This window comes from Hypomesus nipponensis, chromosome 2 (genome assembly GCF_054491055.1).
Source record: "Hypomesus nipponensis isolate SF chromosome 2, ASM5449105v1, whole genome shotgun sequence".
In the NCBI taxonomy this organism is placed as follows: Eukaryota; Metazoa; Chordata; class Actinopteri; order Osmeriformes; family Osmeridae; genus Hypomesus; species Hypomesus nipponensis.
Genome location: NC_140362.1, coordinates 18,625,983 through 18,644,222, shown reverse-complemented (window position 1 = coordinate 18,644,222; position 18,240 = coordinate 18,625,983). Strand labels below are relative to the sequence as shown.

General features: G+C 42.1%; 1 protein-coding gene and 1 long non-coding RNA gene across 2 annotated transcripts; one reads left to right on the top strand and one right to left on the bottom strand.

Moving 5' to 3' along the window:
* The first annotated feature begins 3,942 nt into the window (after positions 1 to 3,942).
* LOC146301323 (IgGFc-binding protein-like) lies at positions 3,943 to 12,482 on the top strand. Its single transcript, XM_084709877.1, has 13 exons — positions 3,943 to 3,950; positions 4,328 to 4,420; positions 5,393 to 6,616; positions 6,840 to 7,177; positions 7,303 to 7,876; positions 7,991 to 8,586; positions 8,888 to 9,458; positions 9,608 to 10,203; positions 10,316 to 10,883; positions 10,975 to 11,171; positions 11,257 to 11,395; positions 11,652 to 11,980; positions 12,072 to 12,482. The coding sequence occupies exons 2-13, from the start codon at positions 4,372 to 4,374 to the stop codon at positions 12,363 to 12,365; spliced, it is 5,475 nt and encodes a 1,824-aa protein (XP_084566003.1). The 5' UTR covers positions 3,943 to 3,950; positions 4,328 to 4,371; the 3' UTR covers positions 12,366 to 12,482.
* An 83-nt stretch (positions 12,483 to 12,565) lies between these two features.
* Positions 12,566 to 14,309, bottom strand: LOC146301322 (uncharacterized). Its single transcript, XR_014768880.1, has 3 exons — positions 14,019 to 14,309; positions 13,274 to 13,345; positions 12,566 to 13,133 (listed from the first exon to the last, which is right to left on the bottom strand). It is a non-coding gene; the product is annotated as an uncharacterized LOC146301322 (long non-coding RNA).
* Positions 14,310 to 18,240: the final 3,931 nt, after the last annotated feature.

The window sequence follows — 18,240 nt, the reverse complement described above, 5'->3', positions numbered from 1 at the left end:
TGGTCAATATGACATATTCTCAGGGCTTCCCCCAGCCAGAGGTCCACTGGAACTGCCAAGACAGAGCCTTGTATGCAGCAACATCACCATCTTGGAGGAGGAAAGCAGTGGGAGCTACAGGCTGCATAGTGAGCTGACTCAAAACCACCCAGACTGTTACAGCGGAGCTAAGCCATCCAGTGTTGAACTAGAGAGCTTTATGAAATCGCTCACTCTACACCCTCTACCAGGTAGCATACTGTACTAGTCCCTTTCATGTCCACAAACAGGAAGTGAACCTACTGAGCTGTTCTCTTTGAGGTGGATGGTCTGGGAAGGATGTCATTGGACACAACTCTTTCACAAGATAAGTTGCACAGCATTCACTAACCATCGACCAGCTTCCTCGTCTCAACGGCAAGTTGTATTATAGCTCAGCTGTGAGTTTACTGGAGTGGGCTGGTAACTTGTGATCAGTAGAAGTCATACCTTCTAGTGTGAAAAAAAGGGAGGGTTTCATGTACTCATGCTCTTTACTCCCCGTCTCTTGCAGACTGCTGTAGGGTGGCAGAGAGGGACAGGATGCTGTGTTTCCGCCTGGGACTAGTGTGTAGAGTGTTGTGGTGGTACTCTTGCTCATTAGCTCAACACTGACAGTTGAAAACCTTAAACTTTTGGTAACAGAGGTACCTAAAGGTACGGTATTCAGGCTCAATCTGTGAACGTTTGTAACAAATTGTGAAATCCATATGTCTTGACTATTTATTCAAGAAACACAGCACAGTACTATAATTCATGTGTGTACATATGCCTTTACACCAAATAAATATTGTTGTAGCATTGTATTTTATATTTTGAATGAATCTGTGTACTGTGTATATGATGGAAGCAGGTGATTTGACTGCCTGAGTGAAATAACTATAACCAAAACAATTAATTGATGAGAAATGGATATTCATTTGGTGTATGAAGAAAGGCAGCAAATTGATTCCTTAAAATTATTTGTTGCTAATGTAAGCAAGTAGGCATACTATAGTCACAAGCATCTGGTAAAGAGCATGGTTTGGCCTATATACCACTCTGAAATAATTTTGTCCTGAGAATATCAGGATTCTACTACAAAATAAATTAACTTTGAGTTATGACTAATTAATTATGGAAAGCAAGTCATGATCATGTGACCCAACTTCTGGAATATTTGTGAGTATAAGTGCATTTTTGGTTATATAACAGTTGGCCTAAACTAATGGAAATCAATCTACTGTAATTGGCCATTGTAAATTGTATTTCAAAAAGTGGATGGTATATTGAGTGTAACCAATGAGAGCGGTAACAGTTTGAGGGACAGGTACAAAGGATATTTGACTACTGAATATCACATCCCAGCAAGAATGGTGTATTTATTCATGTGACAATATTACCCTATATAATACTTGATAATACTTCTTTAGCAAATCTAATGAAAATGGCAGCCATCTAAAAAATAAAACAGTTTCTAACGTTCAACATTAATTAAAATGAGACGGAAGTCTGTTAATAAAATAAGACAGGGATCTCCCGTACATTGTATTTGTATAGTATCTTGTGTTGGCACGCATCAAGGAGAGGAACCTTCATCTTCTTTACGCATACAGTATACACACCCTGAGTTTATTGAACATGTTATCATTACAAAAGATCAGGTGGCTTATGTACTTTTGATTACAAGTTTATCTAGTTTAACTGAACAATTATTTCAGTAGCTGAGCTGCAAGGGTGTTTGCTCACACCAAGGAGGGGCCCTCGTCTTCTATTACGCATACTGGGCCTCGCGTTATCCAGCCACAGACAGCATTATGACATTTAATTGCTGTAAATTTACTTATAATCGATCCCCTATTAAGTTGACAGGATGTGTTGCTTTGAAATGTTATTTTGGATGAAAGCATCTGCTAAATTATTACAAAATGTTATATCGGAGGATCAAGGACTCCTGTCATTAAATGCCTAGAATATAATGAGAATGAGTATTCAATTGAAATGTATTGAAAATGATGTTAATTATTATATTACTCAGAAATCATTTTGTCCTGAAAATATCAGGATTCTGCTACAAAAGAAATTAACTTTGAGTATGGGGATTGACCGGTGGGGTCAATCCACATACTCAAAGTATCCCCAGTGGGGATCTCATTCTATTACGACTGAAACTGTTAGCTGCTCCTGGCATTCTCTAATCCCTGTTCTCCTCTCTGTCCCCCCCACACATCCACCTGCCTGGTCGTCGGTCTACCAACGCTGGACCAGGTCGTCAACCGGAAACCAGCCTCCATGACAGCGAGTTTCCAGGTCCCATCCAACGTCTATAAAGCCGAACAATGGATTTTTGGTGTTTCAAAACCCATTGACATTGTATGACTATGTTTAGCTTGTGTTCTGCTCCTCTCTCTTACCAACCGTCTCTGGAGGAAACTTTTGATTAAAAGTTTATGCATGGAGTTTAACTGAACAATTACTTCAGTAACTGAGCTTCAATTGTGTTGGCATGCACCGAGGAGAGGGGGGCCCTCGTCTACACGTAATGAGTATTCAATTTAACTTTATTGACAATTATGTTCAACTGCCTAAACACCAAAACACAAAAAAGTTACTCACTCTACACATGCTTATGAACTGCAATATTCTGTAACTTAATGAAATTAGGTAAGTTATATTGATTGGTTACTTAGACCAGGGTTAGGTGTCTGGTTGGTCCCAAAGGCATTCTTTTCACTATGTTTTTACTATGAAAATATGTACATTTGTGCAGCAGCTAGACAAATGCTGTATATTCTTTCTTTCTGTTTTACTGTATAACAATTAGTTTACACAGTGTGCAAATAATACAATGACAGTCGGGGGGGAATGGGGGTCAACTCAGTGATTAGATAGCAATCCTTGCCTTTCTTGCACTTTCTCACAACGCAGAACACACCGCTACAACAAACCGCTATTCAACAAACTTCTGTATTGCACACTGCCTGCCCTGGTCACTCGCGCGTGGTGTTTCTTGAGTTTTATAGGGCACTGGTCACAGGCATGGACGGATTAAGAAACCATGGGCCCCTGGGCCTGGATGTGTCTTTCTTGTGACATCTTCAAAGTGAATGTTTAGGCTATTTTTTATTTTAATCAGTAGGACTTTTGGGGCCCTGTTAAAGACATTAATGACTTAAGCCTAGCATATACCGGCTACGGCGCATATCATCATATCAATACCCTAGTAAATCAAGTTAATAACAGCGACGATATGCAGAAGCTCTGGGTTATGGGCCCCCGTAGCTCATGGGCCCCTGGGCCTGGGCCCGGTAGGCCCGTTGGTTAATCCATCCCTGGTCACAGGCGCTGTGCTTATTGATTGAATTTTGACTATGGCAGTCAGTGTAAAAGTGTGTGATATTCCCTGCCATAAAGTCAACATTTCTCTGTTTCATCAACCTGTTATTGAATGAATATGGTAACTGTATTGGATATTTACGATTACAGGTAAGAACGATATATAAATGTATCAACCCCCCCGACCTGTGTTTTTTACCTCGGGGGGTCCGAACCTTAATCGGGGGGGGGGGGTCAGACCCCCCCAAATCCCCTCGTAATTTGCACACTGAGTTTACAAATTGCTTGGTTTTGTCATATAGTTTTCCATGATGTGGTTCAGATGCATATCCAATGTTTAAATACTGCACTGTTTGGATTATGACTGAGAAAAAAAAGATTGTAGTGAGCTGTTTAGTTTGTTATCTAGGATGTGGTTAAATTATATCCTGTATCAAGCATATGGTCCATACAGCATATGGTCTGTTTACAATAACTGGGGTGTTTTGTTACGCATGATGATGCATGCATCAGTCATCTTGTTGAATTATTATGATTTTAGAAGGATGGGTCTAACCTCTATATAAGAGTCTTATCCTCTTTGTACATCTCACCTCTTCTGCAAAGAGCCTTAACAGGTATAGTATGCACACTTTTAGCCATGTTTGCATTGGGTACAATACAGTTACTGTGTATGATGCATTGCCTATTCAACTGAAAGCAGCACATGGAAACTACTAAAAGCATATGAGTGTATTGCACGTTACATTGGGCACTCTTGGTCTATAGTAGGTAACACATTCAGATTCAATCCTGGTTCTGAAACTTGTTAAACAGTTGTAGAGAACCTACAAGTATGTATTATAGTAAATATTTTATTAATTATTGTGTATGATTCTATGATTATAGTTGAACGATTCAGTTTTTTTTTAATGTGTACCGTATATTGAACTCTTCTGTATTGATATGTACTTTCAATTGTATTGATGTTTATCTGACACATTATATATTACAGGGCTCAGCTTCAAAGAGAGACCTTTTTCTCACAATAGATCAGACATGAAGACTAAGCCTGTGCTGTTGTGTGTTGCCGTGGCACTGTTCTCAGGTAAGAACCAGTTTTAACTTCTCTAATGTTATTCCTGAAAGCAGTAACATCTTCCAAAAGAGGATGTAAACATTGTGTTAGGATCAACTGAAAATGTGTTAGCATTGTGGGAAAAAATTAATAGATTACTTAAAAAACTATTCTCAGCCTTATGGATATGATAAAAAACTGGTATTCCGTATTTGTTATGTTGATTTACTGTAATTACAAATATTTGTGAATTTAAAACTTGATGATTTTGCAGAACAATTGTCTTGTTGAGTTGTCGTGTTTGACAAAATAAGTATTTGAACTTGACAGTGAGAAAGCTAGATTAAATGGGTGAATTTCCTTGCTGCTTTTCAACAGCACACATTCATTTTGATTTGCTTTGATCAAAATATTATATTTTTTGTCTTAATAATAATGATAATGCAATGCTACGAAACCAAACATGGAAGAACTGTACATTGAATTTTGAAATGGCTCAGATAGATTTACAGGGGTGTGATAATTGAAGAAGCAACCAAAATATTGTACTTGAATGATGAATAATAATAGTATACACTGCATACATTTATTTGCACAGACTTTGTCAGGGAGGATCAGTATTCCAATTTCACATTTCACTGAACTCCCACAGGATTTTACTGAACTCCCAAGAGTATTATCTCCATTTAATAGAGCAAATTCATTAGTTTTGTATTGAATAGATCAGATTGAAATTTCTATTCACATTCTATATTTGGTATATAGTTTCACTGTTTGTTTTTCAGTGTATATATAACCACGTATACAGTATATACATCAACATGCATTCAAGCACTTTCAAGGTTCATGTCCTTTTTTCTAGAACCTTTAAAGATTTTCACAACCCGTGGGAACTGCAATAAAACTAAGCTTTCCCAAATGTAAATCTCCCAAATGTCTTTCTACCCTTCCACTTTCCTTTCTCCTTCTCTTCCATTCCCGTCTTCCTACTTCTGTCTGCAGTGACACAAGGCTGTTCTGTGGGAAAAGAGTTTATCACAGCATTCTTGACCAACTACGTGTGGAGTTACCCAGGTCAGAAGCTGCAACTGGCCATCACCTCCCAAGGGATCCCCGCTACCGTGCAGATCAGTCTAAATTTCCCCCCCTTCAGCACTACAGTAAGGCTTGGTGGGAAGGAAACCAAATGGGTGACGTTGCCTGGAAAAGCAGAGCTCCAAAAATCTGGCCATTCCTCCAGCGTTGTCCAGGTGTCCTCAAGCGCCGATGTTTCATTGGTTTCCTTTAACATCCGCGATCATACAAGTGACAGCTCCAGAGTACTGCCGTCCCACCAGTTGGGGGTAGAATACAGGGCTTACACCCCTGATCCTGGGCCTGACGGCATGATGAAGCTGCTGGCTGTGGTGAACGGACCCCTGCCTAACACAGTCACTTTTCAGTCACCTACCAGTGTCGAAATCAATGACAACGGAACTTGGACGGCTGGCCAGAACGTGAATGTGAACCTGGATCCGTATCAGAGCTACCTGCTGCAGAGTAAATCCAGTTTGACAGGGATGCAGGTGAAGTCAAAACACCCATTGGCAGTTTTGGCAGGCCACCAGTGCGCTAATTTACAAAGCGCTTGCAATCACGTATATGAGCAGCTTCTTCCACTTCACCTCCTGTCCACCTCCTACCTTGTCCCTGGTATGCACCCAGATGTACGCACCCTGGACCAGGCCCACATCATAGCCACTGAGGATGGCACAGAGGTGACAGTTATTCGGGGGAAGTCCAATACCATTAAAGTACTCCAGGCTGGCCAGACTTTCTATGAGCGTGTCACATTTGACTCTCCTCTGTTGATCCAAAGTAACAAGAAGGTGATGGTGATGTATTACAGCAACAACTATCCATTCGACCCCTTCCTGACCTCCATCCTACCCTCTTCCCAGTTGGCCAGCGATTGGTCTGTGGAAACCCTGGATAGTTTCCCCAGTACTGCAGTGGTTCTATCACTGCGGGAGGGGGTTCACAGTGTGGAGATCTATAGCGAGAAGACCACAAATATCCAGATTCAGTGGAAGACTTTTCTGCCAGATGACAAGTATGTGTGGAGCATTGTCAGTCTGGGTAAGGAAGAGGATCATTTCATCATCCAGGGAGACTCAATTCTGTCTGTATATGTCTATGGAGGCAGAGACTACACCGGCTATGGTACCTCAGGTGTATGCTCCTCAGGTAAATTATTTGATGTTACTTTTCACTACACTATACTCACTTATTTGATCCTACACCTTTACAATGCTTACACATAAGTATTGTTTAGAGACAGGCAACACATTTCCAGCAATATTACTGTTTAATCCTTATATATATCTGTAAACAGATATATTCTGCTAAAACTCTCAAGCTGAGAAGTGTAAAGTGTTTTATTGTGTCACCCCTCCCTGCCCACCTTTAGCTGTCGTGCCTACTCCTCCCCCGGATCCCTGTGACAAGATCAAATGCAGGGAGAAGGAAGAGTGCCAGAAAGGTGTATGTGTTCACATTTCCAAGGCAACTTGCCACGCGGTAGGAGACCCCCACTACGAGACCTTCGATGGGTATCGGTTCGACTTCCAGGGCACCTGCACCTACACCATGGCAACAGTTACTGATCTGACACAGGGCCTGGCCGCATTTACAGTACTGACCAAGAACAACCACAGAGGAAAGCGGACAGTGTCCTATGTCAGGACAGTAACCATAACTGTCTACAATCAGACTGTGGTCATCAGCAGTCAGAGGTCTATGGTGCAGGTGAGAGATCAAATGTTTAGACATACAATATGGCATAAACATATGCTGTAGGTAGGTCTGCGGTAAATAAAGATGAGGACTAATGTGTGGTATCATGCCCCTTGATCCCCCTCCTTCTTTCCCAGGTAAACGGAGAGCTGATCTACCTACCAATCAGCCTGGCTGGGGGGAAGCTGAACATAGTACAGAGAGGGGGCTATGCTGTCCTGACCACTGACTTTGGTCTGAAGGTCAAGTACAACTGGAACATGCATCTCTACATTACTGTTCCCAGCAGTTACTTCCGATTCCTTGGAGGTCTGTGTGGAAACTACAACGGTGATCGTGGAGATGATCAGACTAACCCCTTAAATACCGTTCTCCCCACGGTGCTTGAGTTTGCCAAGAGTTGGAAAGGTGATGATGAAGACAGATTTTGCAATGATGACTGTAAAGGAAGCTGTCCAGAATGCAGCCCCCAGCTCCAGAAAAGGTATGGGGAAAACGAGTTCTGTGGAATCCTGACCAAGACGGACGGGCCGTTTGCCAGCTGCCACAAGGCCCTGGAGCCGAGCATTTTCTTTGACAACTGTATCTTTGACGTGTGTATCAACAAAGGCGCCATGATGTTCTTCTGTGACAACCTGAAACTCTATGATGATGCCTGTCTGGCCAAGGGTGTACAGATCAGCCCCCAGTGGAGGATGAACGCTACATGCCGTAAGTTTTTGCACTTTATTCCTTCCCTCCGGTCCTGTGTCCTCAAATTGGATGGTGTCGTTTGCTACTTGCGCTCCTAATCCCAGATATACACTTTATGACTCCTCTCCCCAGCTCTGCAGTGTCCAGCCAACAGCCATTATAATGCCTGTGGTTCGGCCTGCCCTGCTTCTTGCACTGATCTAGACGCCCCATCCCAGTGTAAGGAACCCTGTGCGGAGGGCTGCCAATGCAACAGTGGCTTTGTCCTCAGTGGGGAAAGCTGCGTGCGCAGCACAAGCTGTGGCTGCCAGTACCAGGGCCGCTACTACCCAGCAGATACCACATTCTGGGTCGACGGCCAGTGTAATACAAGGTGCAGGTGTGTCTCTGGAAAGGCTCAGTGTGAATCGACCACATGTAAGAAGACAGAAGTGTGCGAGCTACGCAACGGCGTGAGAGACTGCTATCCAACATCCTTTGCTACGTGTCAAGCTTCTGGTGACCCCCACTACCGCACCTTTGATGGCCGGAGGTTTGACTTCCAGGGAACCTGCACCTACGTCCTGTCCCGTCTGGAGGGTACAGGCTCCCTGCTGACGCCATTTGAGGTTCAGGTTGAGAACGAGAACCGGGGGAGGAACAAGGCAGTGGCCTACACCAAGAAAGTGTCCATCACCATCCTCAACCATACCCTGACCTTGAGCAGCGACAATCCTGGAAAACTTATGGTAAGCTGTGGACACATTTCTACAGTTCTACTGCATCTTGCTGGAAGCAATTATAGAAATATAACATGTATAAGATATAAAATTAATAGAGTTTTGTGCTTTAACTGCTGTCAACCAATCTTGAGGACTTATTTATTACAAAAGCTTAAATTGACAGTAGCTGCCATTGTGATTTCATAAAAATTCTGAAATATTTTAACTTGTGACGTGCTGCAGACAGACTGACACATTCAGTGAAATGCTCACAGGACTGAATGCTCTTCTATTTTAGTTTTATTTTCCTTATGTTTTCTGTCTACAGATACTCGGCCAGTATGTAAACCTTCCGTTTGAGGTAGAGTCTGGCCAGTTGTCAGTGCTTCGTATTGGCTACTTTGGCGTGGTAAAGACAAGTTTTGGCCTCACTCTAAAGTTTGACTGGAGGAGCCACGTTGCTCTTACACTGCCCAGCTCATACTCGGCCCTCACCGCCGGCCTTTGTGGGAATTGGAATGGCCAACCGGGTGATGACTTCCTCAAACCGGACCGAAGTTCAGCACCCAATCCCACTACCTTTGGGTCGAGCTGGCAGGTGGGTGGAGCTGTGGGATGCTCCAATGATTGTCCAGGGGGCCAGTGTCCAAAATGTGACCCAACACTGAGGCAGAAATATCAGTCGGGGGTGTACTGTGGCCGGATAACTGACAAGTCGGGCCCGTTTAGACAGTGTCACGCCAAGGTAGACCCCCAGGACTACCTGGAGGACTGTGTGTTTGATCTATGTGCGTACGGAGGTCATGCATCTGTCCTGTGTAGCGCCCTCACATCCTACACCACTGCCTGCCAGGATGCACAAGCCACAGTGGAGACATGGAGGTCAGACAGTCTCTGCCGTGAGTTAAACACACATTTAAGTGCTTGCGTGTGAGCATACACCTATATTGTGCTGTTACTGTATGCATAGTGAATGAAGGACTCCTTTCTTGAAACCCTCAGCGTATTTACCGTGTATGTCTTCTCTGTGTGTATTACTGTGTTTTAGCATCGTCATGCCCAGCCAACAGCCACTACGAGGTGTGTGCTCCAGGCTGTCCTGAGACTTGCAGCCAGCTAAAGGCGGATGACAGCTGCTTTAGGGCACCCTGTAGAGAGGGATGTATATGTGATGACGGCTTCCTGCTTAGCGACAACCTGTGTGTTCCTGTGGCAGAGTGTGGCTGTGTGTACCAGGGCCAATATTATACCAGCGGCCAGGTGTTCATCCCAGGCACTGGGGGGCAGTGCAGCCCTCGCTGTGTGTGCGCTGACAATGGTGAAGTTGAATGTGACACTACCTTCACCTGTGGAGCCAATGAAGAGTGTGCGTTAAGGGATGGCCTGCTGGCCTGCGTCCCTAAAAAGATCAGCACGTGCCATGTGGGCGGAGTCAGGGAGTACAATTCGTTTGATGGGCGTGCATTCAGTGTGTACGGAGACTGTGTGTATAAGTTAGTGGAGGTGGAGCAGGATGGAGGGATGACCCCCTTCACTGTGATAGTACAGCAGCAGACCGCCGAGGGGGGAGTGACCAGGAGGGTTGAAATACAGACATCCATATACAAGATCACCATGATTCCTGGACTGGTCTGGGAAGTCATGGTAGGTATCCGTTTGATTCCATTCATCCATCAGACTCTCTCTGTTTATATCTGTCCTTTCGTATAACATAATACACTTTACACCAGCTAAAGTTATCTTTCTCCTCTGATAGGTGAATGAGATCAGGACCCATCTCCCTCTGTCCTTAGGTAAAGGAAAAGTATCGGTCAATCAGAATGGAGTAAACATTGCTGTTGTAACAGACTTTGGCCTAAAGGTGACCTATGACACCGTGGGCGGGGTTATAGTGCATCTCCCCTCCACCTACAATGGCATTACTCTTGGTCTCTGTGGTAACTATAACAACCAACGTAATGACGACTTCCGGCTGCCCAACAACACTCAGGCACTCTCAGAGGGGGCGTTCACCGCTGGGTGGGTGATATCAGAGAACGGGGTCACATGTCAGACAGGATGTAACGGGTCTGTCTGTCCAGAACCTGAGCCGCAGAAAAAGCCAGAGTCAGAGAAGGCTTGTGACATCATCAGGGCAAGCCAGGGCCCTTTTGCTGCCTGCCATGCAATAGTACCCCCATCCGGCTACTATGAGGCGTGTGTGAAAGAATTGACACTACCAGGAGGGGGACAGGAAGAATTGTGTCGACACATCCAGATTTATGCATCTCTCTGTCAGGGGGCTGGTGCCACAGTAATCAGCTGGAGAAACAACTCCTTCTGTCGTGAGTCACATTTGATATTGACAACAGAAAAAATCTGACCTACTTTTACTTCTTTGTGTCACTGATATCCCTCTTTGCCTCCCCTCTCCAGCCCTACAGTGTCCGGCAAGAACACACTATGAGCTGTGTTCTGACACCTGCTCCTCCACCTGTGCCTCCATAAGTGTCCCTGCCCGCTGCCCCCCCTGCCAGGAGGGCTGTCAGTGTGATGAAGGACGGGTGTTTGACGGGGGAGAGTGTGTTGCTATGGACACTTGTGGCTGTGTGGTGAAGGGGAGGTACTACAAGGTGACTTGACACTCATAATGCCACAAAACGAAATAACCTACTGTCAACTAGTATTGTTGTTAATGATGTTGCTTGTCGTTGTCAGTCCGGCCAGTCGGTGATGATGGAGGAGTGTCAAGAGGTGTGCAGCTGCAAAGCAGGGCAGTTTACTTGTCAGAACAACCAGTGTGACAAGGGGGATGAGTGTAGGGTGAAGGGCGGAGTCTTGGGCTGCTACTTGAAAGGTAATAACTGTAAACCTATCCTTTACCTCGGAGGTATGTGTGAAGAGATTTGTTTTGTTATTCAGACTGTGTAAAGTTGTAAAGCTGCAAACAGTACAAAAAACATACACATACTAAATAGGACCTCCTTATCAGCATATAATGTCCATAGTATATAATGCATTCTTTTCAACAAGCAGTATCGAGCAAAGAATTCAGATAAATTAAAACATTTTCTTACCCGTTTTACCTACATTTGAGTATTTTGTGTGGCCAGATCCATGTGTGGACATGAAATGCAGGGAAAAGGAGCGCTGTGTGGTGAAGAAGGACCAGGCGGTGTGCGAGGCTCTGTCTAAGGCTGTATGCTGGGTTGCGGGAGACCCCCACTTCTCCACCTTCGACGGGACCCTCTTCTCCTTCCAGGGCACCCGCTCCTACACCCTGGTCAACACCACAAGACGAGACTCCACCCTGATCGACTTCACCATCCTGACTAAGAACGAGCTGCGGGGAAACTCTAGAGGTTCCTACCTCCGCTCCACAACTGTGTACCTCTTAGGCCACCGTATCTCAATCCTGTCTGGCCAGAGGGGAAGTGTAGAGGTGGGCTTTGTTAACTCACTAGATCCCTGATGATTGTAAAAATGTCTATCTTGGTTTCTTTTAAAATATTTTTTTTCTCAACATTTCCCAGGTGGATGGTGTCCGCAAGTCCCTCCCAGTCATTCTTGAGTCTGGCAACATTGAGATCACATTGTCTGGCATTAGAGGAACCATCCATTCATCTGTGGGGTTAGAGGTCAGCTTTGACTGGAGCACACTTGTGATGGTCACAATATCGAGCAGTTACTATGGCAACCTCCAAGGTATCTGCGGCAACTACAACGGTGACCCCAAAGACGACTTCACAATGCCATCAGGGGTCTTGACAACCAACATCACTGAGTGGGCGGGGTCTTGGAGCGTTGATGATAAATATAAGCGTTAATTTACCTATGATGATTAGTCTACATGATCTAATATGTAACTCAAACATTTACGTATCCTTATCTTTTTATTATCTGCCAAGATAATACATATAATCAACAATAAATATATTTCAGCACTTTGTGATGTGTTTCCTTTTTTTGCACCAGCCATCTGTCTGTATCGGAACTTCCATCCATTTATTGTCTGAAGGTTGATGTATGTTTTAGCATTGTTTGCTTTTCATTCTACATTTGCAATAGACCAATATTCACCCGAAACCGTCCATGAAACTGCCTATCATCACAATGATCAAGACATTAATTCATGCCAACAGTGCTTGTCAAACATTATTACAGTGGAGGGTGTGCCAGGGTGCTGTCATCCTGTTCATCATTAATAGTATCCTGTAGTCTGGATTAGCTATTACATCTTGTAGTTTCAACTATTTGTAAGAGGTGAGTCAACAACATTTAGTTCCCTCAAATCCAACTGTTAACATAATACATTTTGTATTTGATATAGAACATGATGCATGTTAAAATACATGGTGGTGTATTTACAATAAATAACACAATGAAGGGTTTCAAAATGAGATCCCAGAAAGCTGGAAAAGAGGTTTACCCTGGACTCAATGCCACCTTTCCACCAATCCCAAGCCAGGCAACACGCTGACCTATTGCAACTAGCACATCCCAATACAATCAGAAACCTTCGCAGTGAGGGAGCCCCACTTACCATCTCGCCCCAAAACTTCAGCATCCCTGATCCAGCGGACTTCAACTTTAGGCTGGCCAGTCATATGTGTGTGAAATTCGAGAATACAGAATTCTTTCAGTTAAACAATCATCGGAATGGAACATTATACTTGTGTCAAACTTTCATTAAACTGATTCATTTAATCTGCAGATGATAGAATGGTGTACCAACCTTTACAGAGCAACACGTGGTCTTCTCCCAACTTCACATCAGTTGTACTTGTGATGATCTCTACCTTAGCCTCTGAGAAGGAGAGAGGGAAAGCAGGAGAAGAAAAGGGAAGAAAGGAGGGGGAGAAGAAGGTGAAGGAGGAGAGGACAATAAGGAGCAATGAAAAAAATAACGTCATACACATTAACGAGACACTATCGAAATAATATTGGCATTTGGATTTAAGTCCTTAGGACAACGAGAACTCTTGTAAGAGCCAAGAAGACAGATGCATGTGTGTATGTTGGTGTTGATTTTCTATTGTTTGTCTTCATAAATAGCCTTGAAGTTTTAAGTACAGTATGCTGACAGGCATCCAGGAAGACCTTGGCTGTGGAAGTGAGATTATTATTTATCAATCACAATTCATTATTCTGATTTAAATCGCAGAATTTGAGAAGATGCTGTAGATTACATTTTACTTTAAGATATAGAGACAAACATACAGAAAACGTGGTCACAAACATATTCACAGAGTTTTCTTCTATCTGTTCCGATTTGTAACGATAGTCTATTTTACATCTCATTGACAACGCATTGCAATTGTTATGGCAGAGATTACTGGCTGAAATTAATTGCCTATCCAATAATAAAATCTGTTCCGTAAACCAAAATTACGTAACAAATTAATTTACATAATATTAGCAATGATAACTCAACCTGCCATGGTAGCCTAGTAAAAATGTTGATGTAATATAACCTTTACCTGTTAATCCAAAAGCGAGAATCAGCATCCCTTATCTCAATTAGAACGCTTTGAGCCATCTCTAGTATCCAAGTTCAACAAACGGGAACCTGATGTGCGCATGTAGTTCAACAATGTCAGGGACATGTTCTCCGTGGTTTTATAGGCCAAGAGATGTGAACGAATGAGACAAACAGGATCCCCATGATCTTCCTCATCGCTTGTATTTAATCTTTCAATTCAGTCTCGTCGCATTACGTAGCCTACATTTGTTCTGAAATGGACTACACACGATTAGTTTCTCCTCCATCTTGAAACTCTGAAACCGAGAAATGTTTACCATGACGAACGCGGTTGCTTCGTTACAAGAAACAAGAAAACTATCCGATTGGCCAACCTCTGCGTTTAACGCTCCTCATTTACATCAAATTGAGAATATGCCAATTCGCTCCGCGCCTCCCGCTCTGCTGTAGTGGACACGCACTGACAACAGCAGCCAGCCAGAAACCTCTCAAGTAGTGTAGATGAGAAAACTGAAAATTAGTTTATTTTGCTCTTCCTCAGTCAAATTACCTTGACATATGTTTTTGTTATCATCCTCAACAGCCAGTGACAATTAACAAAGGGGAAGAAAGGAAGGTACCAACCGAAAGTGGTTGACGTACAATGAAAACAAATTATGTACTGATCTGTGTGTTTGGCATTTGCACGTTGCAGGAGATAATTATTTCATAAAGTGAGGTATGAGTGCGTGGAAACATGTTCATTAGAAGATTGAGGAACATGAGAAAAGCAATGCCCACAAAGATAGTGCAGATGCTTACTTTCAAACAGCTAAATAGGCAGATATGAGAAGTCTAATATAGATGTCACAAAAGTAATTGGCAAATGTGGACTAAGTTACAGAGGAAATAAAGGAGAGGCTGCTTATACACTTGAAAACACTGCAGTCAATCAATGGCAACTTCGTAGAGTTGATAATAGTTTTGAGCAAGTACGATATGTGTCTTCCAACAGCATCTAAAGCTGTATTGACCAAAGCAAGCAGCGCATGACACTGGGGGAAAAGGCTCTACAAGCTCTCTTGTGACTTTCCTTCCCGAAAGACATCATCTACACATTTACATTACATTTACAGTTATTCATTTAGAAGACGCTTTTATCCAAAGCGATTTCTAACAGAGTACTTTACAAAAAGTGCATGAGTCAATGATCATAAACAACGACATAGCCCCCCCAAAATATTGCGGGAAGCCAAAACATAAAGCATACGTCTTTAAAGTTGTGGATGTCAGTAGGTAAATTATAAAGAGCACAATTGCAGATAAGACAAGCCTGAAAAGGCTGAATATTGTAGCCTACTAAAGATTAATAAAAGCTTTTTTAGACAAACAATTGAGGAACAATTCTGAATTTGTTGTTGACTTAACATAATTTCATAGTTAAACGTACGTGTCAACTAGTCATTCTTAACCAAGCCTAATCCACCAATACATTCTGTGTAGAACAAGTGTACAGCATACGCACCCTGAGTATACTGAACATGTTATCATTACAAAAGGTGGCATATGTACTTTTGGTTAAAAGTTTATGTAAGAAGTTTAACTAAACAATGACTTTATTAGCTGAGCTTCAATTGTGTTGGCACGCACCAAGGAGTATACGCACCTTGAGTATATTGAACATGTTATCATTAGAAAAGATCAGGTGGCTAATGTACTTTTGATTAAAAGTTTATGTAAGGAGTTTAACTAAACAATTACTTTATTAGTTGAGCTTCAATTGTGTTGGCACGCAACAAAGGAGTATACGCACCTTGAGTATATTGAACATGTTATCATTAGAAAAGATCAGGTGACTTATGTACTTTTGATTAAAAGTTTATGTAAGGAGTTTAAACGGAACAATTACTTGGCTGAGCTTCATTTGTGTTGGCACGCACTGAGGAGAGGGGGCCCTCGTCTTATTTTACGCTTACTGGGGCTCGCGTTATCCAGTCACAGTCAGAATTATATAGGACATGTACTTGCTATAAATTTTACTTAAAATTTATCTCATATTTATTTGACAGGATGTGTTGCTCTGAAACGTTATTTTGGATGAAAGCATCTGCTAAATGATTTAAAAATGTTATTTCTGAGGGTCAAGGACTTCAGTCCATTAAATGCTTAAAATATAATGAGAATGAATATTCAATTTAACTTTATTGACCATTATGTTGAACTGCCTAAACACCAACACACAAAAATGTTTTTGTCACTGTCCAAATGCTTACAAACTGAAATATTCTGTAACTTAATGGCATTAGTTAAGTCATACTGATCTGTTAGTAGGCATTAAAGTTGGTTAGGGAGACCAGGGTTAGATGTCTGGTGGGTCCCAAAGGCTTTCTTGCTTTTTACTAAACCGTCACTATGAAAATATACAAATTTTTGCAGCAGTTAAACAAATCTGTATATATTTTCTTTCTGTTTTACTGTATAATAATTAGATTAAGTAATTGAGAAAAATTTGCTTGGTTTTGTCATATAATTTCTATGATGTGGTTCAGATGCATATCCAATGTTTTAGTACTGTACTATTTGGATAATGATGTTGATTTGGTTTTACTGGCATGATGTCCCTGCTGACAGATGATCACTCCATCACGAGCACTGGCATCCCAGACACTGCACTAGTATATTATAAGTCAATTGTACCTTTCACAATGTGTAGCTAAAGTGTAGGGGGTGGACTAGCCCACACCAATGAAAAACTACCAGAATGTAAAACGACAGCATCTAATGACAATTCCTGCAAAGCTTTACGACAAACTGTTCATAACTTATGAAAAAGGATGGGGCAAAATGGTGTGTGTGTATTTCTGAGTGTGTACAGTATGTCTGTCTCTCTGGGTGTGTCTTTCTACATATTATAGGCGTAATTCTATGGGGGGGCAGGGGGTCACTTCCCCCCACTATTGATCATAAAGTATAATTATGGGACACAAATTTTGATAGCAATACTATAGGCCTACAGGTAGTATGAATGGCACTTTTGACAAGCTAGCCGACAGCTACTTATACAGGGTAGACGATCAGAAGGAATAAAATGCCTTGTTGTGTTATTCAATTACAAACATTCAGACTTTTATTTTATTTTGATTCAAAAAAAAAATTGTGTATGCGCCAACACAGAACGTCCCACAGCTGTCCCACCCAATGCGTGATTGACAGTTTCGCCCTTGGTGGGCTACATATCAAAGTAGAAGTTGTGTGCCTTTTTGTGACAGGCTTCTCCCACTTCCATACCCCCTAAAAAAAAAAAAAAAAAAAAAACTTCCATACCTCCTTTTTGCTTGTTGGCATGAAAAGACATGCGGACACATATGCACACACACAACATTTCCATGTCAAATTTCAGCTTCCGAGGGTGAAAACTGTGACCATGAGGGGATGTTTGTGGACCAATTGACCAACCAACTGACATAGCGAACAAACTAAAGAGCTGCTGGTCGCCGCTAAAAATGTAATGTACTTATTTTAGTTTAAAGTTATGTGCAACCACGTGTGCAACCAACCAAGATTTATTATTCTGTGTAAAAACACTGGGCATATTTACAGTTCTTCTTTGTATGTTTACTGACTAATCCTAGTTTGTCACTGAACAATGTTGTGTTAAACATCAGGTGGTTAATTTACTTTTGATTTAATGTTTGTAAAAGGAGTTCAACTAAACATTTATTTAACAATATTTAGTTGCATGGTTCGATAAGGATCCCACCCACCACTGTCAAGAAGGGGTTATGGTACCATTTAGAGTAGTTTAGACACTGATTACAAGTATTTATTTATTGTTAAGCTTGACCCATAAATGTTGCATTATATTGCCAATTATTCACCTCATGCATTTATGAACCTGTCAATTTGGATATGAACGTGAAGTGTTTGATCTACTGTCTTGTTCAGTCAGCACTGTCATCCAGTAATGTCAACATCTGTTGGTGCCAGCCTGCTTTAACCTTACTAAAGCCAGTTAAATGAAGAATGTGTAAATGGTATTATGACAATGTCTTCTCTGGGAAAAAGGTTGGAATGAGCTGTTTAGTTTGTTATCTAGGATGTGGTTGAATGATATCCTGTATCAAGGCAAATGTACATTTGTAGAGCATGGATTATGGTCCGTCTATAATAACTGGAATGTTTTCCTGAAACTTCAGTAGGAGTGACATGTTTCAATGTTTGTGCTTTGTTAATAGCACTTA